The sequence below is a fragment of the Dermacentor albipictus genome, chromosome 7, assembly GCF_038994185.2.
Source record: "Dermacentor albipictus isolate Rhodes 1998 colony chromosome 7, USDA_Dalb.pri_finalv2, whole genome shotgun sequence".
NCBI classification, from domain to species: domain Eukaryota; kingdom Metazoa; phylum Arthropoda; class Arachnida; order Ixodida; family Ixodidae; genus Dermacentor; species Dermacentor albipictus.
Genome location: NC_091827.1, coordinates 33,342,457 through 33,368,491, shown reverse-complemented (window position 1 = coordinate 33,368,491; position 26,035 = coordinate 33,342,457). Strand labels below are relative to the sequence as shown.

At 47.9% G+C, this 26,035-nt stretch overlaps 1 protein-coding gene across 6 annotated transcripts in view; it reads left to right on the top strand.

Annotated features, from left to right (window-relative positions):
- The window catches only part of LOC139047784 (ninein-like protein), a 529,102-nt gene that overhangs the window by 479,024 nt on the left and 24,043 nt on the right, over positions 1-26,035 (top strand). For all 6 annotated transcript variants that reach the window (XM_070521865.1, XM_070521864.1, XM_070521863.1 and 3 more), the window contains exons 9-14: positions 15,605-15,753; positions 16,631-16,771; positions 17,766-17,940; positions 19,952-20,068; positions 20,630-20,722; positions 22,296-22,479. In XM_070521865.1, coding sequence (XP_070377966.1) covers positions 15,605-15,753; positions 16,631-16,771; positions 17,766-17,940; positions 19,952-20,068; positions 20,630-20,722; positions 22,296-22,479 — 859 coding nt within the window. The remainder of the gene's footprint in view (positions 1-15,604; positions 15,754-16,630; positions 16,772-17,765; positions 17,941-19,951; positions 20,069-20,629; positions 20,723-22,295; positions 22,480-26,035) is intronic.

The following is a 26,035-nucleotide window of genomic DNA, read 5'->3' as shown; positions in this document are numbered from 1 at the left end:
TCTAGTAGGTCTAACATCGCGATTTTTCTGCTCCTGCTCTTTGGAGCAGTTCTAGCGTACTACCTTTTGTTCAGAATGCAAAACCTGATGCACTCTGTAATTATTAAACGGCTATTGCCACTATTAACTGCCAGCATAATAACTAAGGTGCACGTCATTCGACTGCCATCGAGTCCGTGGTGTCAAATCCACACCTTCAAGTGAACCGAAAATATATGGTATGCTTTTATTATAAGCGAGAAAAGTCAGAATTCGCGTGGTATATCGCCATAATTGAAGATTAATTTATTCGGTACAGTCAAGGCGGTTTTTACGTTCTGGAGAAATCACACGAAAAAGAGAGAGAAACAAAGAAATACAGGCACTAATTGTGTTCCAAGCATGTTCGTGCTTCTTAATGAGGAGGCCGCTAAATTCGCCGAGTTTTCAGTCGCCCTAACTAAAACGTATATTCTTATTTTTTTTTTTGCAGCTCTAGAGACATTGTAAGGTTCCTATAATGACGTAAATAGCCACTAAATTACTTTGGTGAAATTGCTCAAACTCTTAACGGACTCAAGCAACCTTGAAAAGAGAAAGGGGGAAAACGCTGAGAGGGGACTTTAAGAGCATCAGATCCCAGGACTCGAGCCTTACACTGATTGACAACAATGCAGCCTATTGCAAGGAGGAGCGCTAGCGTCCCTAGAAAAATTAATTCAGACCCAGTAAGTCCTTCAAAGCAGTTGTGCTTTTGCGTGGGCTCACTTCGTTGGTGTTTCATTGACCTCACTTCATGTGTCGCTACGTGATCCACCTTTGCCTGTGGATTTATGGGAATCCTGTCGTTTTTATTCTTTCTGTACCGCGTTCTGCTTGCGCTTCACGAACTTTGTGCCCGTATACTCTTTAATTCTAGCGATTAGGTGGTCTGCACTTGTTCATCTTTCGCTTATGTATTTACTGTGGGCGAAATGTAGTAGCCGACGACGCTTGCGACAGCCAACATCTCCCGATGATTGCGTTTCTTTGCGATGATTGCGATGATTGCGTGATTGCTTCTTTTTTTCTCTTAAAAGAAGAACTGAAACAAGTTACGTTAGTCCAAATCTAAACCAACTTTTGGCAGTAGGCCAGGTCCGACGCCGTGGCTGTTCACCGTGACATTTCGCAGTGCGAGCCGCAGCAGGACCAGCACCGGGAGGGGGACTCATCACTTGGTCACGTGGTTTTTCGTACCCTCAGACGATAACAACGAACGGCGGATAGTCCGCCTCATGGGACATACAATGCTTTCGCATTAAAAAGTCGAAAGTAACAACAGTCGTGACAGTGGACTGCCAGGGGTGATGGAGACCTGGCAGCAGCCCTTTGGTTCTCTCTCTTTCAGTCGCCTAACCTGCCATTAGCGCTAAAAATACTTCACGCTGTCTGAAACCATCTAGCCCAGAAGTCATTGCCTGTGATGGTTATTAATCGTCCAATTATCGTCACGGTACCGACGAACCACCAAGCGCACGTCGCTTTGAAGCCTCATCGCCTGTTCCCTTTCTTCCTTTTGCTCCCTTCTCGAGTTTCGCCGCTCAACGGGAGAAGGATTACAGCTGTAATCCGCCTGCAGCATGCAACCGGCTGTGGTGCTCGACTTATGCTGCGTGTTTCGGTAACCCACTAAGATACGGTCTCTACTGCAGTTCACTTAGGCCTCTTTACTCCGCTTCTTCTTTATTTCACTCCCTTTCTCCACGTTAAATACGATCACGCCGCAAGGAGTCTCCTTCACGAATATTTCTTTGTTCATTCATTTGTTCGTTCCTTTTTTTGTTTATGTTTTCGTTTCTTTGCACAATTTCATTTAACTTTTTTTTTCTTTCTGTCAGCCTGGGAACGTGCTTTGCGAGCGCGCCGCTGTTATTCGATTTGCGAGTCCGGCTTGCTCACCCGGCCCGGCATTGCAGGGATAAAAAAAGGACGCTAGGGAAACGACAAGCAAGTAAGAAAGGGACGCGGGACATTGGGGAAAGCCCGCATCGACCCTTCCCTCCTTTGTGAGCGACTAAGATATGTGACCCTCAAATTAGGAGGGAGTTTTTCGGGAGTGGGGAGTGAGGAAAAGGTCGGAGGGGGCGCTGCAGTGCGATTCCAGTTGTCGCGCCCTAGCCTGACATATGCGCGAACCTTTCTTTCGCTCCCTTTTTCTTTCCTTTTCATCCAGAAGCTATGAGGAAGGTTTTACAGAACAGAGGCAACGGGACAGGGCGCGCGTTCAGAGTAAGGACGTTCGAGAGTGTTCTTCTTGCGGGAGATTTTGCTGGCATTGGTAGGCTGTTGAGGTCGCGTAGGCTTAGGGCTTTGGGGAAAGAAAGAGGGAAACGGGAATCGGTGACTTGGCGAAGCCTTGTTCCCGAGCTCGAGCGACCGCGCACTCAGTAAGACAAAGAGCTGGGTTAAGGAAACAGTCGCCCCATGTCTACAGGGTTGGGAAAAGAACGGGAGAGGCTGGAAGAAATTGAGCGAGTTTTCTGTGGGACAAAGAGGGAAGAGAATACAGATCCGGGAGAGAGGCTTGCCCGGCGGGCCAGAAAAGGGTGCTGCGTTGTGCGGTTGCCAAGTTTACGGGTGGGCTGTGCTGTACCTCTCTCGCTGTACCGAAGCAGTCTGGGGAAGGAAGGCTTGCTCACTTACTACCTTCTCCTTTTCTTATCCTTCTTTTTTTTCTAGATATGGCTTCTTTTTTTTCGGGTTTTGCCCTTCGCCACGCCCGTCAAAGCTTCTTAACTACCGCCCGTTTATCTTTCTCTCGCCCTCTTCTCCTCCCCCTTTTCCCCTTTCCCCCATTTCTTGTTTCCCGTTTGTCGCGTTGCAAGGGACAGCTTTAATGCGATGCCGTTTGTTGCCTTTCGTGAGCAGAGACGCGCTAGCCCTGTGGGCGAGATTAGGGAGAAACGGTCGTGTGTGGCGCAGGGCGCGTTCGAAGTGTTTGCTTGCCTCGTTAGGTCTGGCCTCGTTTCTCACCGGTCGGTGGAGCCGCTTGCCCTCAATGTTTCTTTTCATTCTTTTTGTTTTTGGCGCCTTCCTCGGGCATTCGTCCTTCTCGTTCTTCCTTTTTCTTTTTTCTCCTTTTCCTACGTTGCACTTTTCTGTCTTTGTTCTAGAGCTCCTTTGTCTTATCGGTGGCGCGTGGTAGAATGTTTTTTTTTTCGATGCCATCCTGGCTGCGTGCCGGCCTGCCTCGGAGCGATAGGTGGTCTACTTACGAACGAGCCGCCGATCTTTTACCTTCGTTTCTCTCTCACTTACCAACTCTTCTCAGCTACGTGGTATCTAGGATTAGGTTAGAACTGTGAAAATATGTTTTATAGTTTGGTTTCGTTTTAGACCTAACGAACTCATCCTTTGTATGAAGTGGCTGGCCGGCGAACTGATCAGAACAGCATTGCGGAAGCCACATTCGCCTTGAAACTGTCACTTGTCTGGCCAGCTTTCGAGTTGCCTGCGCCTGAAACAAATTACCGTATTGTAGGGAGGCGATTTTATTACTGGCTTTGCGCGTCTCGGCGTCTGTGTGTCAGTTAGCCCCCGCCATAATGTGTGTGTTTGCGTGTGCGTGTTCGTTGTAATGGTCTATGGAATGCGTAGTGTGCTCTCCTGGGGCGCGATCGGAGATATTTTGTTCGCTGCGCGTTCTGTTCAGTTGCTGCAACGTCACAAAGTTGCAGTATGCAAAATTTGTGACAGCGGGGCGGAGAGAGCAGCCAATCAGGAAGCGGTGACCTCCCCGGAAGTTTACTTCCGTCGTTTGTCGTCTGCTTGCAAGCAGTATACTACAAAACCAAATGTTTCTCGTCTTCCAAATGAATCAAATCTTTATCTAAAAAAATGTATTTTTCTTCTCAAGCCCAAACACGTTTTCAAATAGTAGTACGTGTGACTACTGCAATTTATAACTACAAGGTTCTTTGCGTCGTCCCTAGGTGATGTCGCGCAAAGCGAGAAGGAAAAAGAAAAAAAAAAACGACGGGAAGAGTGGCGCACTTTTCAAGAGGCAGCGACAACATCCCAGTGGCTCGCTGGCACCGATGATGTTGTCGATTTCTCTGTGCAACCAACGAATTATTTGTTTCGAGAAAGAAAAACGACGCCGGAATTCACTTTCTGTCATTTCTTCAAACGCGTTTCGCAAACGTGCCATTCTGCAGCCGCAAAGGCCGCCTGTTGGATCCAATCCAATCCACCAGACGCGCCATGCGAAGCCGTATGATCGCTCCAAACTTCTCAACTCCCGTCGCGTTCGGACGAAATGCTCGGTGGGCGGATGATTGACAGGAGCGTGTCGTCATTTTGACGTCACCAAAAACGGGGCGGTGCCCCGCGGCTGGCGACGTCGGCGCGGAGTAGCCAATCGCGCGCGCCGGTAACCGAACGAACGCGCCGAACAACCATCTCCGATCGCACCCCTGACAAGACTTGTTCAATTCGAAATTGGTTGCCAAGTCGATTTGCCGCGTATGCATCGCGCATATAAACACGACACCCCGTTTCATACAGTTGCTGCTTCTCCGCATAAAGCATGTATGTGCGGCGAAGCACGCTTGCCGGTGCCGTGCTAGAACGCTGTCTGCGTACCCCGTTTCGTACATGGCAAGGAAGGATGCTGAAGCTGCCCAGCTCGTAGAAGTGCTACTCAGTTTGCAGTTTTTTATTATCTCGGACGCTCTCTGTGTATTAACTACTTCATATGTTATAACTACAAGTTGCGTGGGGACTTAGGGTTGTGCAATTTCGCGCTTTATTTGCGCGCCAACGTGCTTCCAGTAGACGACGTACCATGCTTTGGTCGCCAGCGAAAGTGTTCCGCTGTGGACTCTGGTCGCAGAGACGTGGCGCAACCGCTCGTCTGGTGATGAATGGGTCGTTTCACTTCAAGGGTCCCCGAGGTGCCATGTCGATCGACCGTCTCAGATTTTATTTTAAAAGATCGAGCGTGGCTATTTGTACTTATTTGCTCAGAGGGAATTCCCGAAATATTTTTCTGAATAGCAATAACAACAAAAAAAACAGATGTTTTCCTGTCACGTGACGTGCCTTCCAAATTTGTTCAACGTGAGCCAAACATGCTTCTGCAAGAAAATAATATCAAGTAGAATTTATTGTCTCACACTTCACAACTTCGCCTACTATACCTACAAAGATTTGTCTTGAATATGTAAGCGTGCTTATCAGTAACTTCGGTCACAAGAGGTCGCTTTGGAGCCTCGCATTCTGACAAAAATGTACCGAATTGACAATTTTTTTTTTCGTGGCCTAAAAGCCACCATTTGGTTATTGCAATTATTTTACCGGTTTGTGCAGAGCTGAATATTACATTAGGTTTACGTAAGCTCTTATAGACAATAAGGATTTTCTTAAATAACGCGCCAAATATACAAACATTTTGCCTTTGTTCGATACCCACGATTTTTGCAACGAAGTACTACCCGCCGCGGCGGCTTAGCGGCTATGGTTTCGCGCTGCTAAGCACGAGGTCGTGAGATCAAATCCCGGTCGCGCTGGCGGCGTTTCGATGGGTGGGGGGGTGGGGGGGCGAAATGCAAAAACGCCCGCGTACTGTGCGTTGGGGGTGCGTTAAAGATCCTCTGCTTTGTCAGTTACTGGCTTCAAGAGTGGCCGATTCACTCGCATCCATCCATCCATCCATCCATCCATCCATCCATCCATCCATCCATCCATCCATCCATCCATCCATCCATCCATCCATCCATCCATCCATCCATCCATCCATCCATCCATCCATCCGTCCATCCATCCATCCATCCGTCCGTCCGTCCATCCATCCATCCATCCATCCATCCATCCATCCATCCATCCGTCCGTCCGTCCGTCCGTCCGTCCGTCCGTCCGTCCGTCCGTCCGTCCGTCCATCCATCCATCCATCCATGTATTTATTTATTTATTTATTTATTTATTTATTTATTTATTTATTTATTTATTTATTTATTTATTATACCTTACAGACCCCTCCATTGTGTGAGAGGGTCTACAAAATCAAAGGCATAAAAAGAAGAAGAGTAAGCAGCCTTTTGAAGTCTGGTACAAAAGATACGTCCCAATGCAGGGCTTTCCAACATTACTAGAAAGGTGAAAACATGATCTTTCTAGTAATGTTGATATCGCGATTGTGCATTGCGATATCAATCGCGATGCACAATCTGGCGATTGAGTGGAGGCTGAACGCTCTTGGAAAGAAAAAATAGCCAGCTTTCTCTTTCGTTATCGACTTCGGTTGCGTATGGTTCTCTCTAACGCGACTCCTTTGAAGTTTGCTCAGTCCTCGACAGTATGTGACACCGACTCACAGAAGGAGCAGCTCGCGGGCCAGTTTTCGCAAGACTGCCGTCCTTTGGCGTTTCGTCACCGTGACGCCCCCGCTTTCTTTCAATCCACTTACTTCACTGCTGCACACAGAGGTGGGAGTTGCACTCAAAACACACTCGCCCGCGGTGCTCACCGAGCAAGCGAAACTCGGATAAACGAAACGACGTATCCTCCTGTATCGACTGCCTTCGGTGTTCTTGCTAAACAAATTTACAATAATGCGACCAGATTAGGAGGGTGAAATAAAAAAAAAATAGAAAAGCAGGTTATGTATGTCAAGTGTGGGCAGCTGGTCACGTGGTAGAGAGCGTGTTTATATATATATATATATATATATATATATATATATATATATATATATATATATATATATATATATATATATATATATACACACACCTGTATTCGCGTAAAGTAGGTATGTAGTGATTTCGTACGTTTGTTTTCTCTCTCACTGGGTGGGTGACCTGGAGTGTGCGCCTCGTATTCTTCGAGTCGCATGAATGCCGACTTGCGACAAAGTCGCGACACATTTCCCGTCCTTTTGTGGAAAACTTCGTCATTGCGCAGTTGTTCGCCCACAATCGTAACATCTGTAAAACCCAACGAAGTTCGCCACCTATAGTGCGAAATTCTCGGTTCTGTTTTTCTCTCGCTTTCTCTGTCAACGAACGACGTGTAGAATATGCCTGATATATTCTGCATGAGCCGTATGAATGCGAGTTTCGTGGAGTCGCGACAGAATTGCGACACATTACGGTCCTTTTGTGCAAACTCGCCGGAGAGCCTTTTTTTCACAACGCCACGGTGTCCCAATATAGCCGTCTCACCTCCATATGTCTTCTCCCTTGGAGACGCATCCGAATCTTATAGTTCTTTTTTTTCTTTGAGTGCCTTGAGTGTTTATAAAGCTGTCGCATGTTTCTCTTCCTATAACATAGTCTGCACACGTCCTTACCGCCAACTCCAAATCATTCTTTTCTTCATCCGGCGAACCCGAGCTATAATGGGGAAAAAAGGGGTACGTCGTCTGCTCGCTTATGAAGCCGCTTTTCTTCTACAAACAAAACTTCCTTTTCTTTTTTTTTTGCATAGTCCCTGCTCGCTCGCTGCTAAGTAGTCTCCTCGAGACATGGCTCCCCAAAAGGAGCGAAAAGAATAAAAGAAAGAAAGAAAGCACGTGGAGCTCATTTCGGAGTAAAAAAGAAAAAAACAAAGGAAGTCCGAGGGGTTTAGAGGGAAGTGGCAGCGTAGCGCGTTCGACGCGACGAATAAGAGGTCCTTTTCTTTTTTTTTTTTCTTGATAATGCATCGCCGTCGTGGCAAGCGCAGAACGGTTGAAGGAGCAGATGTAAAGTTGCATTAATCATTCTGCACGCATTGGCCGTTTTTTCCCGTTTTTCCTCGTTTTCGAGCAGGTCAGAAATAAAACAAAAAAGGCATCATCGTTGCTCGTGCGGCGATGCATAATTGACTAATTAACAAACATGCACTGATTAACCTTTAAATTTCTTTATGGTAAGTATTGCAATTTGCGAACGGTAGCCGGAGAGTCTTCAAGGAATATCCACTCGGAACGAATCCTGAGGATCGCACGGGTTTTGATGTATGACCCGTGAAACCTGCGGTAAGAATGCGCTACCGCTTACCTTATAAATGCGTAACCATTTCTGCACCCACGCAACGAGGAACCCTGTCCGTCTGTCTGTCACGTAAGACCAATCCCTATGAACAAGTTAATGTGGGAAACAAAATAAATTCGAAAGGAAAAGTTTTGGAGGGGGTGAGTTCCGAACCTACGACCCCAAGCTTACAAGCCGAGTATATTACCCAGTGGGCTAAAAAAAAAAAAAACTACGCTTGCAGAAGATGAATTTAGCTGAACCGTATAAATGTGTGCGTACGTGAAATGGCAGAAGCTTGCAAGCGATGCTAGGTACCGAAACGTTAGCTTCGATAAACGAGAGCGTGCAAAGTCCCACGCTCGTGCCCAGCTGCCGAGGCTTCACAATTTAAGTACGCTGTCGCATATTTGGAGAGTTGGCTGCGTGGAAGTTCAGGCATATATAGTTTGTTTCGTCGCTCGTTACAATTTAAGAACGTTCCGGTGAAGCGTACACGTTCCGTTGTTTTTTTCTGTGCACCGATTTGGCTCGCTCGGCAGCGCCCGTTCATTCTGTGGAATCAATGAGCGTATAGTACAGTATGGTACAGTACAGTACAGTGACCGAGGTTTTCAATACGATAGGTAAGATCGAGATCAGATCATTTACGCCCTTGAAAGGATACAAAGAAGAGCCATACGTTTTATTTTTTTCCAAATACGGCCGAGAAGAGTCTGTTTCTGAATTACTGTGGACAAATGGCTTTCACACCCTTCAAACGAGGAGAAAAATAATACGCCTGCAGTTCCTCTACTATTTGATAAACCGTAAACTTTCTTTAGATCCTAGTCCATACATAACACTTTCCGCATCCAGGAAAACCCGTCATTCCCACCTTCTCGCTCTCTCCCCTTACGTTGCCAGGACAAACCTCTTTAAATTTTCATTCTTTCCTCGAACCATAGAAGAATGGAACCTCATCCCTTTCCATCATCTGAACTCACCTGAATCAATTCAAACTCATATTATTAGTATTTCCTAACTAACATTACTGTTTCGTGTTATATATTTTCATTTCTTGAATTTCATATTTTTGCAATTCTGCCTTTTATACATGTACTTTTATTTGTTACCATGCCCCTCCTGCTTAGGCCACACGGACTGCAGTATGCTGTAAATAAAATAAATAAAAACGCTAGATAGCGATAGACGCAGTCAAACGTCCCCACCCCCGTTTTGAAGGGTATGCCAATAAGCATCGCCATCATCGAAGCCCGCGATTCACTGACGATGCCAGCGCCCACGACGCCTTTCTACAGCGTATACCCGCGCACTAGGCCTAGCTGCGCATCCTCGAGGTCGTCCCTCCATTCTCCCTCGAAGGAGAAAGATAGTAAAACTCTTCCTTGGGCTAGTTGGTTCATGCTTGAAGCAGTAAAGGCAAGGCGCAGAAGACCAGGACTCAAGAAGAAGTCCTGTCGTTTGTGTTCTTCTTCTTAAGTCCTGGTCTTCTGCGCCTTGCCTTTAGTACTTCGAGAAAGATAGGCAGTAGTCGTTGTTCTCGGCAGCCGCGTCGGCAACCCGCCGTTCCCCTTCGGCGACGCGCCAAGCGCCCTTCATGCGGGCGCCGAAGCAAGCGCTTCGCGACGCGTTATGCTTTTGCAGGCGGGGTGGTTCCGGTTCGGTGCCCCAGTGTGGAAAGGAAATGCGGCGAGGCTTTCGCGTTTGCTCGCGTACGCTTATTCCGCGTCTGCGTCACGGAGCCGCTCTTCTTTTCCAGCATCAAGTAATATCTCGTCTTTTTTTTTTTTTTCAAAGGACGAAGTGCCAACAGTGACGGCGCACACTAAGAAGGAACAAAGACAGGACAAGGCGCTACTTGCAACTGTTTGTTGAAGTCAAAGGTGGCTGATTATACAGCCATGTGGAGAGGGGGACAAAAAAAGAGGAACACTGATTATGTGAACGCGCACTCGCGAAACTGAACTTTTGTTCACTTCAATGTTATAACTTTTCTTTTCAATATCCTGAAGGATTTTCTTGTTCGATCTTGGATGGGTGGATGGATGCAAAACTTTAATGAAGGTCCTGAGGTACGCGACTCATCGCGCTGCGGGCCGCTCCCACGTTGGGACATTCAGGCCTTGCCCGACCGCCGCATCGTGGGCCCTCTGGACAGCCCATAGTTTCGCCCCGGCATCAGGGCTCTGGATAACGGAGAGCCACTTGTCTTCATTGATTTCTTCTGTGCCTCGTAACGAGGGGCAACGCCAGAGCATATGATCTAGGCTAGCGGTGTCATTGCAATGCCTGCAAGAACGAGTGGCATAGGTGTCGGGATAAATTTTGTGGAATAAAGCCGGGCTGGGATATGAGCCTGTTTGCAGTAATCTGAGGGTCAATGCCTGCGCTCTATTCCGTGTGTTTTTTAAAGCGAGACCATCTTTCCCTCTTCTCCCGACTTTCCGGCCGCTGCTGCTGTGATGGGGTCTTGCCGCGGGTGTCGCTGGGTTTCTCGCAACACCACCAGATGGCGCTGGCCTCGGCGCATCTTCGGCCGGCGCCCGGATGCGTAGCTTGTGCGTACGGCATGTGCTGCGCTTGCTTTCCTGTGCGACAAAGATACAGTTGCCGGGCTTGTGGGAGGTTGCGCGCGCTGGGCTGTGATGGCGTAAACATTACAATCGTCTCTATAGCCTGAAGCGAGTGCTCGGAGCTGGCGTATGAACAGCGTGCTGGCCACGTACGCAGAAGGAGCGCGTTAAACAGGCGCCAGCAGAATGGCTCCAAACCGTGCACTGGTCGTTGCAAGGACAGCCAGGCCCGAAAGAAGCGTCGCGCGGACCAGAAGCATCTTTCGCTACGCAGCGAAGCGTGGTGTTGCAAGAACTAAGGACAATGAGGCGCAACAATGCTTCGAGCAAACACGTCTAACTTGGTGTTCTGTGGACTGCGCAGACAAACATCAGCGTTGCACGCAAGTTAACGTTTAACGTCAACTCACCACTCTCGTGTTGGACTAAACACTGAAGAAATTACACGTCGGCCGCCAACATCACCGCTAATTATCGTCAGTGAAAGCAAACAGCATACGAAGCTTCGCGCACATCGATTCCCACAGCGCATCGGACACGCATATATATTTTTTTTCTTTCGTTCGCCCCTTTTTTTTAACTGTTGTTGAGACATCTAGATAATGCGAAACACCCGCCGTGGTCGAAAAAAAAAATTAATTATGTGGTTGTGCGTGCCTTAACCACAATCTCATAATCGTGTTGCCAAAATACGTGTGCGCGAGATCGTGATATGGCTGGTACATCCGATGGCTGCGGTACATATCGCATTCATTAAGCGTTGTTTTAAGTTCCTCAGCGCACGATCCTCCCAATTTGACGGTGCTTCGAAAGAGCGCCTTGTGCCAGTCTGAGCCGAGTTAGTTGTATTCTGTTTAGCGTCACTTGAGAACTCTTTGCGCCGCATACATAGGGTGGTTCGACACGGTGAATCTTGTTTTCCGGGGCGCTCCGTTTTTAATTCGCTGCTATCTTCGCGTGGGAGTTAAACCGAACGCGACCGTGTCGACAATTTACGCCCTCCAGAGTATACGCCTTTCTTCGCTCGCGTTTTCCCGTCCGTCGTGCACTTCGTGTAATTTGTCACCGAAACTGCAAGCACCAGCTGCGTAACACTTCGCCTCCCCCCTCCCCCCCGCTATCCTCTTTCCACCCCCTTCACATGCATAATGCCGCTACGCGCCAGCGCCTTCGGTCCCAGCTTTTGGTTGAAGACGCGCCCTCGTGTATACCGCGTCTCAGGAAATTCGTGCAGTGTAGTCAAAGCTTGCTCTCATCGCGCCAGCCAACTTGCAACGAGAACTATAAGAAAGTCGACTCGCTTACCCGTGTCACGGCGTGAGCATTTGGGAACGTCGCTGATTCCGTCTTTGACGCTTCCGTGAAGTCGGTGTCACGCATAGTGTCGCGCGCTCGGTCAAATAAACGCAGCTCGCTCAGACTCGCTCGCAAAGTGTACACTTATGTTTAGTACTCACTAATGCTCAGGTTTACAGATGTAAAACACCGCCTGGGCTCACGCTGACACAAACTTGCCAATAATCGGAACTCACCGACCTCAGATTCCTTAAACATGTCGAGATTTCACTCTGATAAGCCAACTCTATCTCACGGAAACCACGGAGTCATTCACTCGGGCTCGCTGAGACTCGCGAAATCACGGGCTCGAGGCCCATAGGGATAGTATGGATGCGTAGCCAGATTCGCTGGCTAAAGTATGGACTCAGCTTTGCGTACGGTCCGTTGGACTCATTTGGAATCGCGTGCACTTCGTACTTAGTTTAACTCAGTGAGACTCCCTAACTAAAGAACCGATTCAATGGGACTCACTTTCTACTCAGACTTGCGCCCTACTTCTACTGGCATCTACGGCCTGAATTAAATTAGGACTAACCGCTCGCAGGTATTCTACATCTGTTTAAGTGTGAGTCGACTCGGGCGTGAAGTTTGCCGACGTCAGGCAAAAGATCAGCGGCCGATTTTGGGCGATCGCTTCCTGCGCTTGGAGCTACGTTCTCGTTCCAGCTACGCGAGTTGACGCGGTCCGCAAAGCTTCGTCTGCAGTGCGCGGATTTGGTGAATGTCCCCGCACTTCTTTAAGAGAGCAGCCGAGACTTCCGACACCTCTCACTTCTTTCTTTAAGTTTGGCCCGTTAATATTTTCCACGAACGGCGTGAGCCGAGGCAATGCATCTTGGAAAAAACGAGTTTTCTTAACTCGGCCCGCTGGTGGCTGGCGTAACGCACGCGAAGCGCTCTTTGCTTCTCTTTTCTTTTTTTTGTGCCCTGATGGGAAAGCAATTAGCGAAGGCGACCGTGTGCCCTTGTGCTTCTTAACTCGCCGTCGGGTGTTTTACAAACGCATGGACGAGTGATCTGTTCCGGCCAGCTGACTCATTTCAGCAGAAGGCGTCTCTAGATGGCTTGTTACTAAGCCATGTTGTTCAATGTACGAAACGAATGTAGAAAAAAAAAAGATGGCGAGGGGGAGGGGGTGGCTCTAGACAGTGTCTGTTCGGTCGATTGCCCGTCTTTAATTATTCTTTTTTTTCTTCACTAATTTGCGTATATTGATAAAAGCGGAGACCCTATCTTTCTGCGTTTCTTTGTTTTCTGTGGGCTGGATCGTCCGACGCACTCAGCCCATTGAGCATGTTTCGGCGTTTTCAAGAGAAGGGGAGGGGGTGGGCACAGGGGGACGAAGCTGTTCTGTAGACGTGTAGTGTTACTTTGCGCGAAGATTAATGAACTCGCTCAGTCTGCTGCCATTCGCATTCGCTGACCCACGCCACCGCTTTCTAGCGACGCGGCGCGTCATTCCCGAAGTGCAGCGACCGCTCGACTTCGTGCTTCTCGCGCAAAAGCCTCTTTTGCGCGAAGATTTGCGAACGGGTGCGTGGGGGAAACGCGGCGACCACGTTGTATGGAGTTCTTTTTCGACAAGCGACGCCTCATGCGGTTATCGATTATTGACCAACGACGTTCCAAGGTCAGCTAGCAAGAAGACCTCGCGCTACTCAGAATTCTCCTCTTTGAGATTTCGAACTTAAACACCTATGCACTTTTGTGGTGATCCGAAGGGATTCGTCTTGGGGGAAAGCTCCCTTAGAAGCTGCGCCTTCCAGCCTCTGCAAGCCTGCAAGCCAGGCCGGGTGACCCGAACGAGCTTGGAAACCTCCTCTCTCGCGCATGACTGCTATAGCCTCTCTCGCCTCTGTCGCCGGTCGGCGCCGCGCTGGCTTCCCGTCGCTCCTTTCTCCGCTTCCTTTCAGTCCTCTCCAACATGCCGTCTTACCTGGCTTTCTTGTCGCATTTACCCGTCACCTCCGCTATCCTTTCATTCTGCGTTTTTGCATATCGCTTCGCGCACATGTGTGTGTGTGTGTGTGTGTGTGTGTGTGTGTGTGTGTGTGTGTGTGTGTGTGTGTGTGTGTTAAGAATGGTTGTGTGTGCCTGCGCGCGCGTGCGATTTCTCCTGCTCCCCCCCCCCTTCTGCACCGACCCTACGTATTTCACTAGCGCGCCCCAACCGCCGCCGTGCCCGCCCCCTCCCCCCACCAAATAGAGAAAACCCCTGGGGCATTTTTCTCGCTCCTGTCCCGCTGCCTAGCTGCGCGAAATGGGGAGACAGGAGAGGGGAGGGGGCTCTTTGCTTTTAATTGGACGAACGAATAATCTCTACGAGCCCCTGACACCGCCGTGTCTCGACTCAAGAACCACCTCACCCCCCCCCCCTTCCTCACGCACTCACTGGCTGACCCTCTCCGACTGAGACACACTCTCACCCTCTCTTCTTTGGCACAGCCGACTGTCGATCGCTCGGGCCAACCGGACAGGGGAAAAAAAGGCGGCGGCTCGCTGAATTCGACTTCCCGTTTTTCCTTATTCCCGGGTTCCGGATCTTTCCTCCGCCATCACCGCAGCATCTGTGTACTCTTATTTATTTTTCTCTTCTTCAGAAAACGCTCGAGGATCTGCCGTTTGTCTTCAGCCTTCCTTCAGCCTTTGGTCTTTAGTCGGTCGCTTGCTTCGTGTTTCTCGCTTTTAACACCCCTCTGGGGGATTGAAGCATGCGGAGACCACGTGGAGCGAACGAATTTACCCTTTACCGACAGCCTCCGAAGCGTTTTTATGTTCGTTGCCTCTCTGCACAGAGAGTTTATACAGCTCCAGGCAGGCGTGTGATAGAAGGATAGGATCGCTGCCGTACTCTCGATTTTGAAGCTTCGTCTTGGTCATAAGACGTATGGGGGGGAAAGAAAGAACAAAAATGAGAACATTAGAGAAGAAAGCTCTGCTACTAGCATATCGAAGGGGAGAAGTCGTGACGCTTAAAGCTCACTCCGTGGTAATCAGACGAAAATGGAAGAACTGTGATACGTGAAGTCACTACGCAAGCGCAGAACAGTCACTCAAATGTTGCGTCAAAGTGCGATAAGCAGCGCTTGATTACAATGAAGTTTGGGTGTCTCGCCGCTGACATTCATTCACGTTCCGAATGTAGGACAGTAAACACATAGCGAAGGCGCCAATTTGTTTCTGGAAAAACCCTTTGCCTAACAGCACTCTCTTGACGAACTCATTCTTTGTGTACCGCACAGAGGTTTGCAAAGAGTGGTAGATATCTGTATAATATATAATCTGTTTATAGCGTTCAACACTAGGAAGGCACTACATCGATATAGGTGTTGGCGTCTTTCCAAATATTTAGCTTGTGGCAGATTCACGTCTACTGACATTATTTTACTTTAATCAGTGGCGTAGTCATTTCATTGCACGTATCACGGTCACCCGCTTGCCATGGACACCCACTGCGATATTCATTACAATCAAATCTCGATATATAGAGAACAAGGATGTAAGGGATTATCGGACATAACGAAATGACGTTACATTTATTGTGTTACGCCTTAACTCGAACGCGTATTTTGCTGCTATCGCAGGAAGCGAATATCTGATGGCTGGTCTGAAATTCAAGCCACGCGCCTCTATGTATGCAGATTTCGTAGCGTCTGCATTACGTTTCAGCCTTCATTCGCTCTCTCTCTCTCTCTCTCCTTCGTCGTTGCGCAGCAACTGGGCTTCAACCCGAACCTGAAGGTGAGCCTCCAGGACCTGACGGCCCAGCTGGAAGAAGAGATGTCGTCAGTGGCTGCCGGAAACGCGTCCACCACGTACGCGTTCGCGCTCGCCTCGTACCAGCACGAGCTGAAGCACCTGAAGTGAGTGGGCGCTTTTTTGTTGCTTTTTTTGCCTGAGTGTCACTTCTGTCATACTTTATTTATTTTCAAGTTTTTAATCAGATACATGTTTGTGGAGTCGTAAGGGTTTTTGATGGCGTGGTAAGTGGACGGGGACCGTGGATAGGGTGAATGTTCGGCGAAGGATTTTGAGTAAGGAGAAATGTGGAGAATCTGTAGAATCTGGGGAGAATCTACTAGAAATGTATAGAATCGTTTGCGGAGACTACAATGCTGAGATGACTGTGAGGATGGTGTTCAGAGAGAAATGGCAATGTAGAGAGATAGGGAGAGGGCATAGATAAGCGAAAGGCAAGGAAGTTAACCAGGCGGAGAGGATAAAGGTGGATCTGTGGTTGTGAGGGGAGAAAGTTGGGGGAGAGGAGGGCGCGTGCAGAGAGGAGTGCACCTTTGGCAGTTGCCTGTTGTGTAACACTGATATACATGGCTAAAAATGAGACGCACTTTCACGACAAAGTTTTTTTTTTTTTTCACGCACGTACGCGCGTCTGGATGACACGCCCGGGTGAGGGGCAGCCGTGTAAAAACTGTCGAAGGTGACCGTCAAAATAAGTGGAGCGAAGCTCACGCTCTCGCGAACCATTACTGGAGAGTTTAGGTTAGATCCAAACCTTACCTGTCTGGTTACGTTAAGTTGAACAAAAGTTAGCCAAAGCAAGTTCGGGGTTAAAACAAAACCTAACTTAGCCTAACCGAGGTGGCTCGTAACAGTGTAGGCTACGTTTACTTCGGCGGTCATGTTTGGTGGTTTCTGCGCAATGTTCCTTCGTTCTTAGTTTTCTTGTCGTTAAAATTCCTTCGCGTCTTTTTTCTCTCTGCCACCTTCCTTTTTGGGTAGGACCAACTTCGAACAGGCTCGCGAGGAGCGCGACCGGCTTCGAGTGAACGTGGCCGAAGCCAACGCGAGGTCCGCGCTCATCGCCCAGGAAGTGGACGAGCACCACGCCCGGATGGAGAAGGCCTCCGAGAACCGGCTGCTGTGAGTTCGGCTCGCATTTCGAGCGTTACTTCTCGCACCAAAAGCCTACTGGGTACCGGCATCGTCGTTCAGAGAAAAAAATATAAAGGAATACTGAAATTCTAACCTCAGAAAATTTTTACCGATGTTACTTCTGATTTAGAGTGCAACCACTTTCAATTGTAGATTTCTGACTGGTTTGCAAATGATCACGTTTTGCTAAAGTTTCTTCAATTTGTTTTTTTTTCTTTTCTGTGTTGAGAAGCATGTGTTTTTGTAGGCGTTTCTAGTGATGATTCTGCTGTTATAAATTTTAACTTGTCAAGTGCACTTATATATGGGAGGTCCATCTGCAGCCGCGAGCTCTGGGACGTCTTCACGTGTATGTTCATTTGTGACATCGTCAATGCGCAGTTAAGTGCTACGCAGGGTGTCTTGTGTTTAGACCTCGCAGATATTTTTAAAATCGCTTTTGTCAGCTGGTAGCATGATTCCAGTCATTGAGTTGGATTACTCAAACAGGCCGACATTACTTGCACGATGAATCGAAATGCATACGCCACTAACTGAGAAGCGTCACTAATTACTTTTCTTACAGCGCATATTGCGCCGTAAGAGCTGTATTCGGAGGCTTCCTTCACGCTCGGAAAAACACTTTTATGTAGACCGTATTCAGCAACAGAAAGGCGTATCAGGGAGTTGTTGTTGCTCCACATTGTTGCTCCTCCTCATGTTGCTCCACAATTTTCTCATTGACACTTTTCATCTAATTATAATATCGGGGAGCTGAATAAATGTTGATTAAGACTAATTATGTAATTAGGCGGAAGGTAAAAGCAAAAAAAAAACTATTTGAGTAGGTTTAAGCGACGGCAAAACAACATTTACCTTGGTTCTGTCCAGCTACGTAGCATTTGCATGTTTTTTACTAATCTTGATGCATGACAGTTGAGACACACCACCCCGTATACACATATATGCCGACTATACGCGTGCATATATCCGCCCCGTGCAGGACCCTGGAGAAGCGCCACACGGAGCAGCTGCGCGAGGTGACCGAGGAGCTGCAGCGCGAGCGGGAGACCACCACGCTGCAGCTGACGAGGCTCCGGCAGCGCAACGAGGACGAGCTGTCCGCGCTGCGCGCCGAAGAACTGCGGCTGCGCGCGCAGCTGGCCACGCTCGAACAGGTGCGTCACGGTCACGTGGTCGCGGGGCTTGATTGATGGCTGGCTTCTTTTTTTTTTTTTTCGGGATGTCTGGAGAGGTCTAGTTCTCGCCAGAGGTCTTCAATCTGGAGGGGGTATTCTGTAAAAGTCCACCTAGTGAGTTATCCATTTCGGCCGCTGCTGATTGGATGCAGCTATAGGAGCGAGGAGGAGAAGAGCGGCCCTAGCCAATCAGCAGCGGCCGAAATGGACAGTCCACTAGATGGACTCTTACAGAATACTCCCCCCCCCCCTCCCCCAGTACTACTTTCCGCGGTCGGGCAAGAGGGGCAACACGTGCTCGGATGTCGTTTTCAATTTGTGCCCTCTATTTTTTGCATGCGCATCCTTTAGACAGGATGCGCCTTCATAGTCTGTCGGGTTCAGCCTAGGATGCTATACCATAACGCGACAAATTTCGCCGCGTTGTTGAAATCTTCCTCCGTCTGTTCAACCGCCTTGCAGGATGTGTACGCTATGCCCGATTGGACACAAAACGCAAGCATGGCGTAGTTTTCACACCAGGATAGAACACTGTGACGATTTCGCAGTGTGGGCTAACGAAAGTACCCTTGCGGGAGTTCGCTCAGCTGATGCTCTCCCGCGACAACTCTTGCTATCCGCGATAACTTTTAACCTCTTCCTGGCTGTTTGGTCCGGCGTACTCTGTGCAGAGGACAGGGTTGCCAGTTCCGCTTAATATAAGCGAATGTGGGCTTCTTTTTTCACCGAGTCACTTGTAAATTTTTACAGTCGCTTGTCGCGTTTTTTTGGGCTTACTCGCGCTTTTCCTGCAAATATAGTTATTTTAATGCCCGTAGGCTTCCTCCCAACATTCATCTTTGGAATTCCATGAAATCATTCTCGCCCGAGAACATACTGAGCCAGGTAAAACTGCCCCTTCAGGATGGGCCTCTCCTCAAACTGTTCAAGGGTGATGTAGGACTCCTGGATACTCAGTATAGACGGCTGTGCCTCCTTTCTTGGAAAAATGTAAACAACAAGGACGGCGCTTCTTTCTGGGTAGAAGTGCTAGATTTCAAGGATGCAAGCGGCGAAAGTTGTTTCAAGGAAATAGCAGAGTTCGCTCCGTCGTTGTTGGCCATGTCTCTTAGCAATGCCGATGTCGAGCGCGTGCTCTCGCACATGAAGCTGGTGAAGTCGCACCACCGAAACATAATGAAGAATCCTATGTTGAGCGGCATCCTGCACGTACGTTATGGCCTAAAGTTTCGAGGTCTTTGCTGCCGGGACTTTCAACCGACATTAAAAATGTTGCAGCTACTCAACTCTAAAAACATGTATGGTTCCGAAGTGGACGCGGAGGGGTTTCCTGATGTGTTGAACACATCCGACGATTACTGTATGTAGTTGAACCGTGAAATCAAACATTGATTGGTGGAGTCAACAAGTAACTTCATTCATGTACTGGCAAACGCGCAATGAACAGGGTGCAGACTACACTGGGGACAATGTTAAAAAGTGCATGAGTGTTTTCGCTCATTCTTGCTGATATTGCTGCTGTTCAAAATAATTAAAGTGATTTGTTTTCCTTCCCTTCGTATTTGTACGATTTTTAAATACTATAATTAAAAGATTTGCAAGAATGAGAAAATTTGTTATCGTCCGCTTCTTTTGGGCTTCTTAGCAAAAGTCGCGCCGCTTTTTTCGGGCTTGTTTTGGGGTGGTTATTTGCTTATTTGCTCGGCAGCATCTGGCAACTCTGCCAGAGGAGCATGTCAGCGCATTCTAGCGCAGACCGAGCAGAGTCCTTCCTCCCCTCGTTTTCGATTTTCATGTCCGGGATAAATGTATTACGTAATCCCTTCTGAACTAATATTCAAAATTGATGGAACGAAACGTTAAATTTAGCGTAAAAGAACTCTCGTGAGGATATAATGTAGCAGCATATGAATATGAAATGAATAAACATAGGTAGATACGGAAAGGCCTTCGCGTCGCGTGACCGACGAGCCTCTTCCGGGGTTTCCAGGAGAATTGCCGTCTGGAACTGGAACTGCAGGAGTACTCGGAACGGTACCGCGAACTCCACCGTCTGGGCGAGAGCCAGCAGAAGGAACTCGAAAGCGTCGGCCAGCTCAAGCAGAAGGTGAGCAGACGACACTTCTGTCGACGTCGAAACTTGGCCGTCCGAATTCTGCAACTCGTCTTTCGCGTCTAAATGAAGCGCCCCCATGTTGTACGATAGCGTGAGCCGCGGGCTTAACTTATTGGTATCCGCGTGACTTCACAATGAATAAACCAATCGACTTGTTTTTGTTTTTTTTTTGTTTTTTTACTAAAGGAACGCGCAGATGCCGCTTTAGCGATACTCAGTTCGGGGAATAATGACGCCTTGCAACTGCCAATTGAATATTTCCATTTGGAGGTTTTGCCGAAGTTCATACTCGTAGCTTGGCACGAAATACGTAGAGGGGACTCTTCTGCAGCTCACTGTAACCAACCTCTGTCGTTGGCATTATCCTCGACCTCCTGAGCATGGACGGGCCACAAACGTGAGCGAAGCTGTGGTACGTACTTGTTTCTTTATAGTTAGGGGACACCGAAAAGTGCTGGTTACTCTCGAAATTCGAACAAAACTTGTCCAACTCCCGTTTTTTTTTTCTTCAGGCTTTTCTGTGTGTGTGTTTTGTTTTGTTTCTCCCTTCAGATTGCGGACTTGGAATCGGGCCAGACGTTCCTCAACGACGAGCACTACCAGAAGATCCTGCAGGAACTCGAAGTCATGCGCAAACAGAACAAGGCAAGTTAACTGCGCACTTCTCGCTCTCGCCACTCGTCGGCTTGGCGCCGTGTACGCATGGTGCGAGACGGCGCCTTTTTTCGCGGCCGCCTCGACGTGAGATCGCTGATTGATGATTGCCCAGAGACGCCGTGGTTTTTTTTTTCTTTTCTCGGCCCTCGTGTCTCCAGCCTGAGCTCCATCGCGTTTTCTCATCAATCAATCGACGAATAAATATTTTTTTTTTCTGATGACAAAGCGATGATGTCCGATGTCGACGAGCACCCTTGTATGAGCCGTTAATGGTTGCAACTGTCAGATTGGAACGTTAAGAAAACAACAAGAAACAAAAAAGAAACGCAACAAAACGAGGCCGCGGTTTGTTTTGATTTCGGCTTCTTTAAATTATTGTTTTGACTCGGCGTTTACCGACAAGTGGCGCATGTCGTAGAGATTCGTACGATCGTTACTAATGGAAACTCCAGCGCTGTAGTATTAAGGGGAGCCGCAAGAATGGTGGTTCAGACAGCATGACGGGATGGCTAGCTAGTACATGGATTTGCCTAGAGTTCGCTGCTCTTTTCTCAAATGGTTTTTTCGACTTTGCAAATGTAACGTCTTCAACAATGCATTTCCGTTTACGGATGCAGCGACTCCTAATGATTGTGCATGTGCTCAGAAACATATACCGTCTTCTTGCGCCTAGAAGAAAAAAGAAAACGTTACTCTTTGGACATTTAGAAATATGAAGCGTAATAGATAATGCGACAGGAACACCTCGAGCCGCGAGCAGGAAAAATGGATGAATCCGTGCGCTGATCATCATCGGTAATTGTTGCTGGAAACTCCATAGGCCGACCGGCTCGCCTGTGGGAGGTGCGTGGTTCGATCCCCCACAGCCGGGCGCCCACTGGCCTATCGCGAGCCAGCGACTGGCCCAGAAGGTGCAGCGAAAATTTGATTGTCCTACTAAGATATGCAGAGGCCGTTCGATGGGGACAACGAGGAAGCAGTGCGGTATCTGTAACGCTGACAGACGCGCGCCCATGTGAACTTCTGATAACGCCCTCCACATTAAGCCAAGTTCATTCCGTAGCAGAGCAAATTTTAGGGAATACATGCGTTCAAACGTTCTAGCATGCCGAAGCCTAGTCGGACGCTGGCCACCTGTGCCTCAGAATCGGCGGTAAACTTGCTGACGCGCGCGCGCGTCCTACTAAAAAAAAATCCGACACCCTTCCACTCTGTGAAAGCGGATGCACACGAAGCTGTGGTTGACGTTAGAGAAGCACAACCGACGTTAGACTGGTACCACCACCAGGAGCGACGAAGGTTAATTAAAGACAATTAAAAGTATTTGTCTGTAAGACAAGTCTAGAAGACAAGGGGGGGGGGGGGGGGGGCAAGTGCACTTGCATATAAAACAAGTCTAGAAGATAATTAAGGATCCTTGTCTGCAAGACAGCTCTAGAAGACAAGGGGAATGAGTTCGCTTGTGTAGGACACCGAACCGTTGACTGAAGCCCGAGGCGTCCCTCGTTCGACAGCGGCTGACCCCCTTTGTCCTTGTCTGCGTCCGCCTCGGTGCGCGCAGGAGTTGAAGGACAGCAACGACGAGCTGACGCTCGAGCTGGAGACGCTGCGCCAGCAGCTCAACTCCGGCTCGGGTTCGCGCTCCTCGGCGCACGGCAAGCGGCACCGGCGTTCGGGTTCCTGGGTGTCCGACTACTCCCGCCAGGGGGGTCTCAAGCGTCGGGGCAGCGAGGCCTCCTCGTCAGGTGAGTTGACGGACGGCCACGGTGTCGGGATCCCGGCCGGGCGTACGGTACAACGTCGAGAACTCGCCATCCGAGCTAATAACCCTCGTATTAATAATAATAATAATAATAATAATAATAATAATAATAATAATAATAATAATAATAATAATAATAATCTTTATTTCACTCATGAAGTGAGGGAGTGCGGGAAAAAAAGCTGACAAGTCAGCTTGACTAGTTCCCAGCTCCCCGGAGTACAACATAAAAGAAACGAACACTTTTTCGCATGGCAACATAAAAACCACGAACAAATAATAAATACTAATACAGCAATAACTTGTCGATAACTTGTCGATCGCTAGCTGGTCTGAAATCGAAGCTGTTCCTCGACTCAGCTAACCCTCGTATTCCGAGTCTAACCCTCGTATTCTCAAGCTTGTCTGAAATCGAACCTATTCCTCGACTCCTTGGTGATGGCGATGCTGACAGCTAACGCCAACCCATTGTGAATCGGGGGTTTGCGAAAGTCGGTTGGCCCGTGTGAACTATAGTTACATGTTACCATATCATTAGCCAGCACTCTGCTTATCCTTGCTTTACCTCGTGATGTTACCTGTACCTACGACGATACCGTAATCCGTCTGTTCCCTGCCTTTCATTTTCGCTAATACAAACATCGTCTCTAGCTTATATCCTCACGAGACCGATGAGCGCTCTAATCAGATTTGTGCGCCAGCGATCCCCAGACCGTGTGGGAACGGTAGGCAGTACGACGCTGCGCTTTAATAACTCTAATCGGCGATTCCCACGGCGAGATGTAGCTTGATAAACACTCCGTTCTTGTGCATTTGAGTGGAAACCTAGAACAACGTGGTCACAATGTTTGCGACCAGGATTTGTCCCCCACTGTCTCTAGTGACGATTTCAGTAGAAAGGGAGAGGTGGCACTGCACCTTCTCGAGCCGAGGTTCTTGCGAAGGAGCGTTCTAGAATACGGGGTAACAGATCTTGCAGGGCTTGTCCTCATACTCGAGTTTCCTTGTCAGTTTCTTTTTTCTTGGCAGTTGAATCACAACGCTTGAGACAAGGGATTGCAGCAGTTTCTGCGGTAGTCCCTTGCCAAATGCATGGTGATTTTCCTGTCATAGAAGTCCAACTAGCCTGAATTTTCGTTTTAGAACTCTCTTTCTCGGAGATAGCCGTATTACGTATGCTATACATTTGACATTTTAACTGTTATATGAGATTTATTTCTTGACGGTCGTTCTTAACCGTCGCTTTTCTTTCTTTTTTTCTGAGCGAATGTAGAAATTGCGCCGACCTGGATATTTCCATTATTTGTCGTTAGGCGGTAGGTTAATAAACTTCACTTATCATCGCTGTTATTAAATGTTAAGGGAGGAATGTGCAATGAAGTTCTACTCCAACTTTAGTATTAACTTGCGTGATAGCCTGATAACACGGTTATTTGGGCTTGTTCTTCTAACTATAACTGGCATATCAAAATTAGGCCTGTCTAAAACGATTCATGACATCCAAACTCGTGCGGATATTACATTTGCATATGGTAAACCGTGCCGATTACATTTAAAATATGAAAATGAACACTTTTGTAAATGCTAGCGTGTTTTGATTTTTAAAAATTCAATCTAGAAGGCCATTCCGAGGTTTAATGACATTGACAAACGGATATTGAAAACAAAGTTTGTTTTGTAGTTGACACGAAGTACTCACTTGAAAGAACCGCCGTCTAGAATCTCCTCGAAAGATAAACAACACGTATATGTTATTCAAAACTTCGAACTGACAATACTCGAAGGAAGAAAACAAGCATTAATGAGCTGTAAATAGAAGGAGCAAAAACTACAGACGGCACTTATGCTATAATCGAGAGTTCGACTAAAACTTTAGTCAGGTAGCATAATAAAAATTACACAATATCAGTGACCGAGTCATAAGTTAACTGAACTTTCGGAACCCATACGAGTATATTCCTCGCAATGGTACATAATGTTCACATTGATATACGATATTCATAACGACATGGGCTCCTTATTCTCAATATAGCGGGTGCCATATAGCGTGTTCCAAGTAAAGTTACCCAATATGTTAACAGAAAAGAAATAATTGAAACATACGGTGCAAGACATACGGTGTTATATCGTCAGGTCACTGACGACCGAACACCGTAAGTCTTGCAATCGTGTATTGCACCGCGATTATTTAAATGCGTAAGCATTTCTATGCCTCTCCAACGAGGAAACCCGTCCGTCCTTCCGTCACGTAAGACGAGATGGCATTCAAGACAGGGCCCGCAGCAGCGTCCTAATTGACCTTTGTGCTGCCTCACGCATCAAAGCGAACCCAGCGGCGAGAACACAGCGCACACGAAGCTATCAGCACTCTGTCTCCATCGCAGATCGCGTTCAAGACAAAGCCCGCGCGGCCGCGCCGTGCGTAGCCGCAGCCGGAGTTCGGTTAATTATGGTTCGCATCGAGAGGAGGCGTCTACTGTTCAATTACGTCACGTAGTCCACTGTTCCACTGTATACACTGTATGCACTGTCCAATTACGTCAGGTACTACAGCGCGCGTCGGCCAGTGTCCTTCTTCCACGAAGCAGCAGCGTCATTCAAACTCACCATGGTATATGACATGTGTGAACATGGCTACTACTCGCCTCTTCTTCGTCGTCTCATTCTGGTCTCGGTTAACATTTCGGTGTTGCAACCCCGCTCCTCCGTTTCGTAATTATTTCGCAGTGTTTCTTGCAATTACACCAAATACTGAAAGCATGTGACGACGACACAGCAGGCGGTTCGTAGCAAACACTTAAGCACCATTTAGACAACTCCCACAGGAGGTTCCGCGTGTAATTTTTTTTATATCGTCGCTTTTCTACCAACTTGGCTAACGTTAGCTGGAGCACACTGTACTGCTGTGCCTCTCGAGTTACGAACGACTCGAAATAACAGACGACGCAGTCTCGTTCATTATAACTCCTGCGCGTGACCTGTAGCGTAATCGAGACAAATCGACAGAAGCCAGAGGGGAAGAAAAGAATACGAAGAAAATCATAAACAGTAAAACCCGCAGTGTTTCGTGGTTCTTCCATCCTCGGTGTGCGTTCACGCTTCCGGTTCCGGCGAGCACGTTTCCGCGGTTTTCATCGAGCCATCGTTCAAGCGTGAAATGAAGACGGAAAGCGTCATTTATATATATATATATATATATATATATATATATATATATATATATATATATATATATATATATATATATATATATATATACACGCTCCTCCTTCCCTCTTTATTCCTTGAAGTTTTTTGTCGGAAGCTGCGCCCGATTTGTTGGGCCCGTACTTTCTTTCGTATTTGCGGCTTCATTTCATCTGTCTTTAATGTCCCTCTTTGAAGTTTTACCTTAGTTTTAACTTCTGCTTATATTTGGCCCGCCGTATACGCTTTTGCAGATCCATACGACTTCTGCTCTTACGTTGTCCGCCTTTTTTTTTTCAATTTTCTTTCGTTAAACTCTAGCGTTTGTTTTAGCCACGGTGTACGTATGTGCT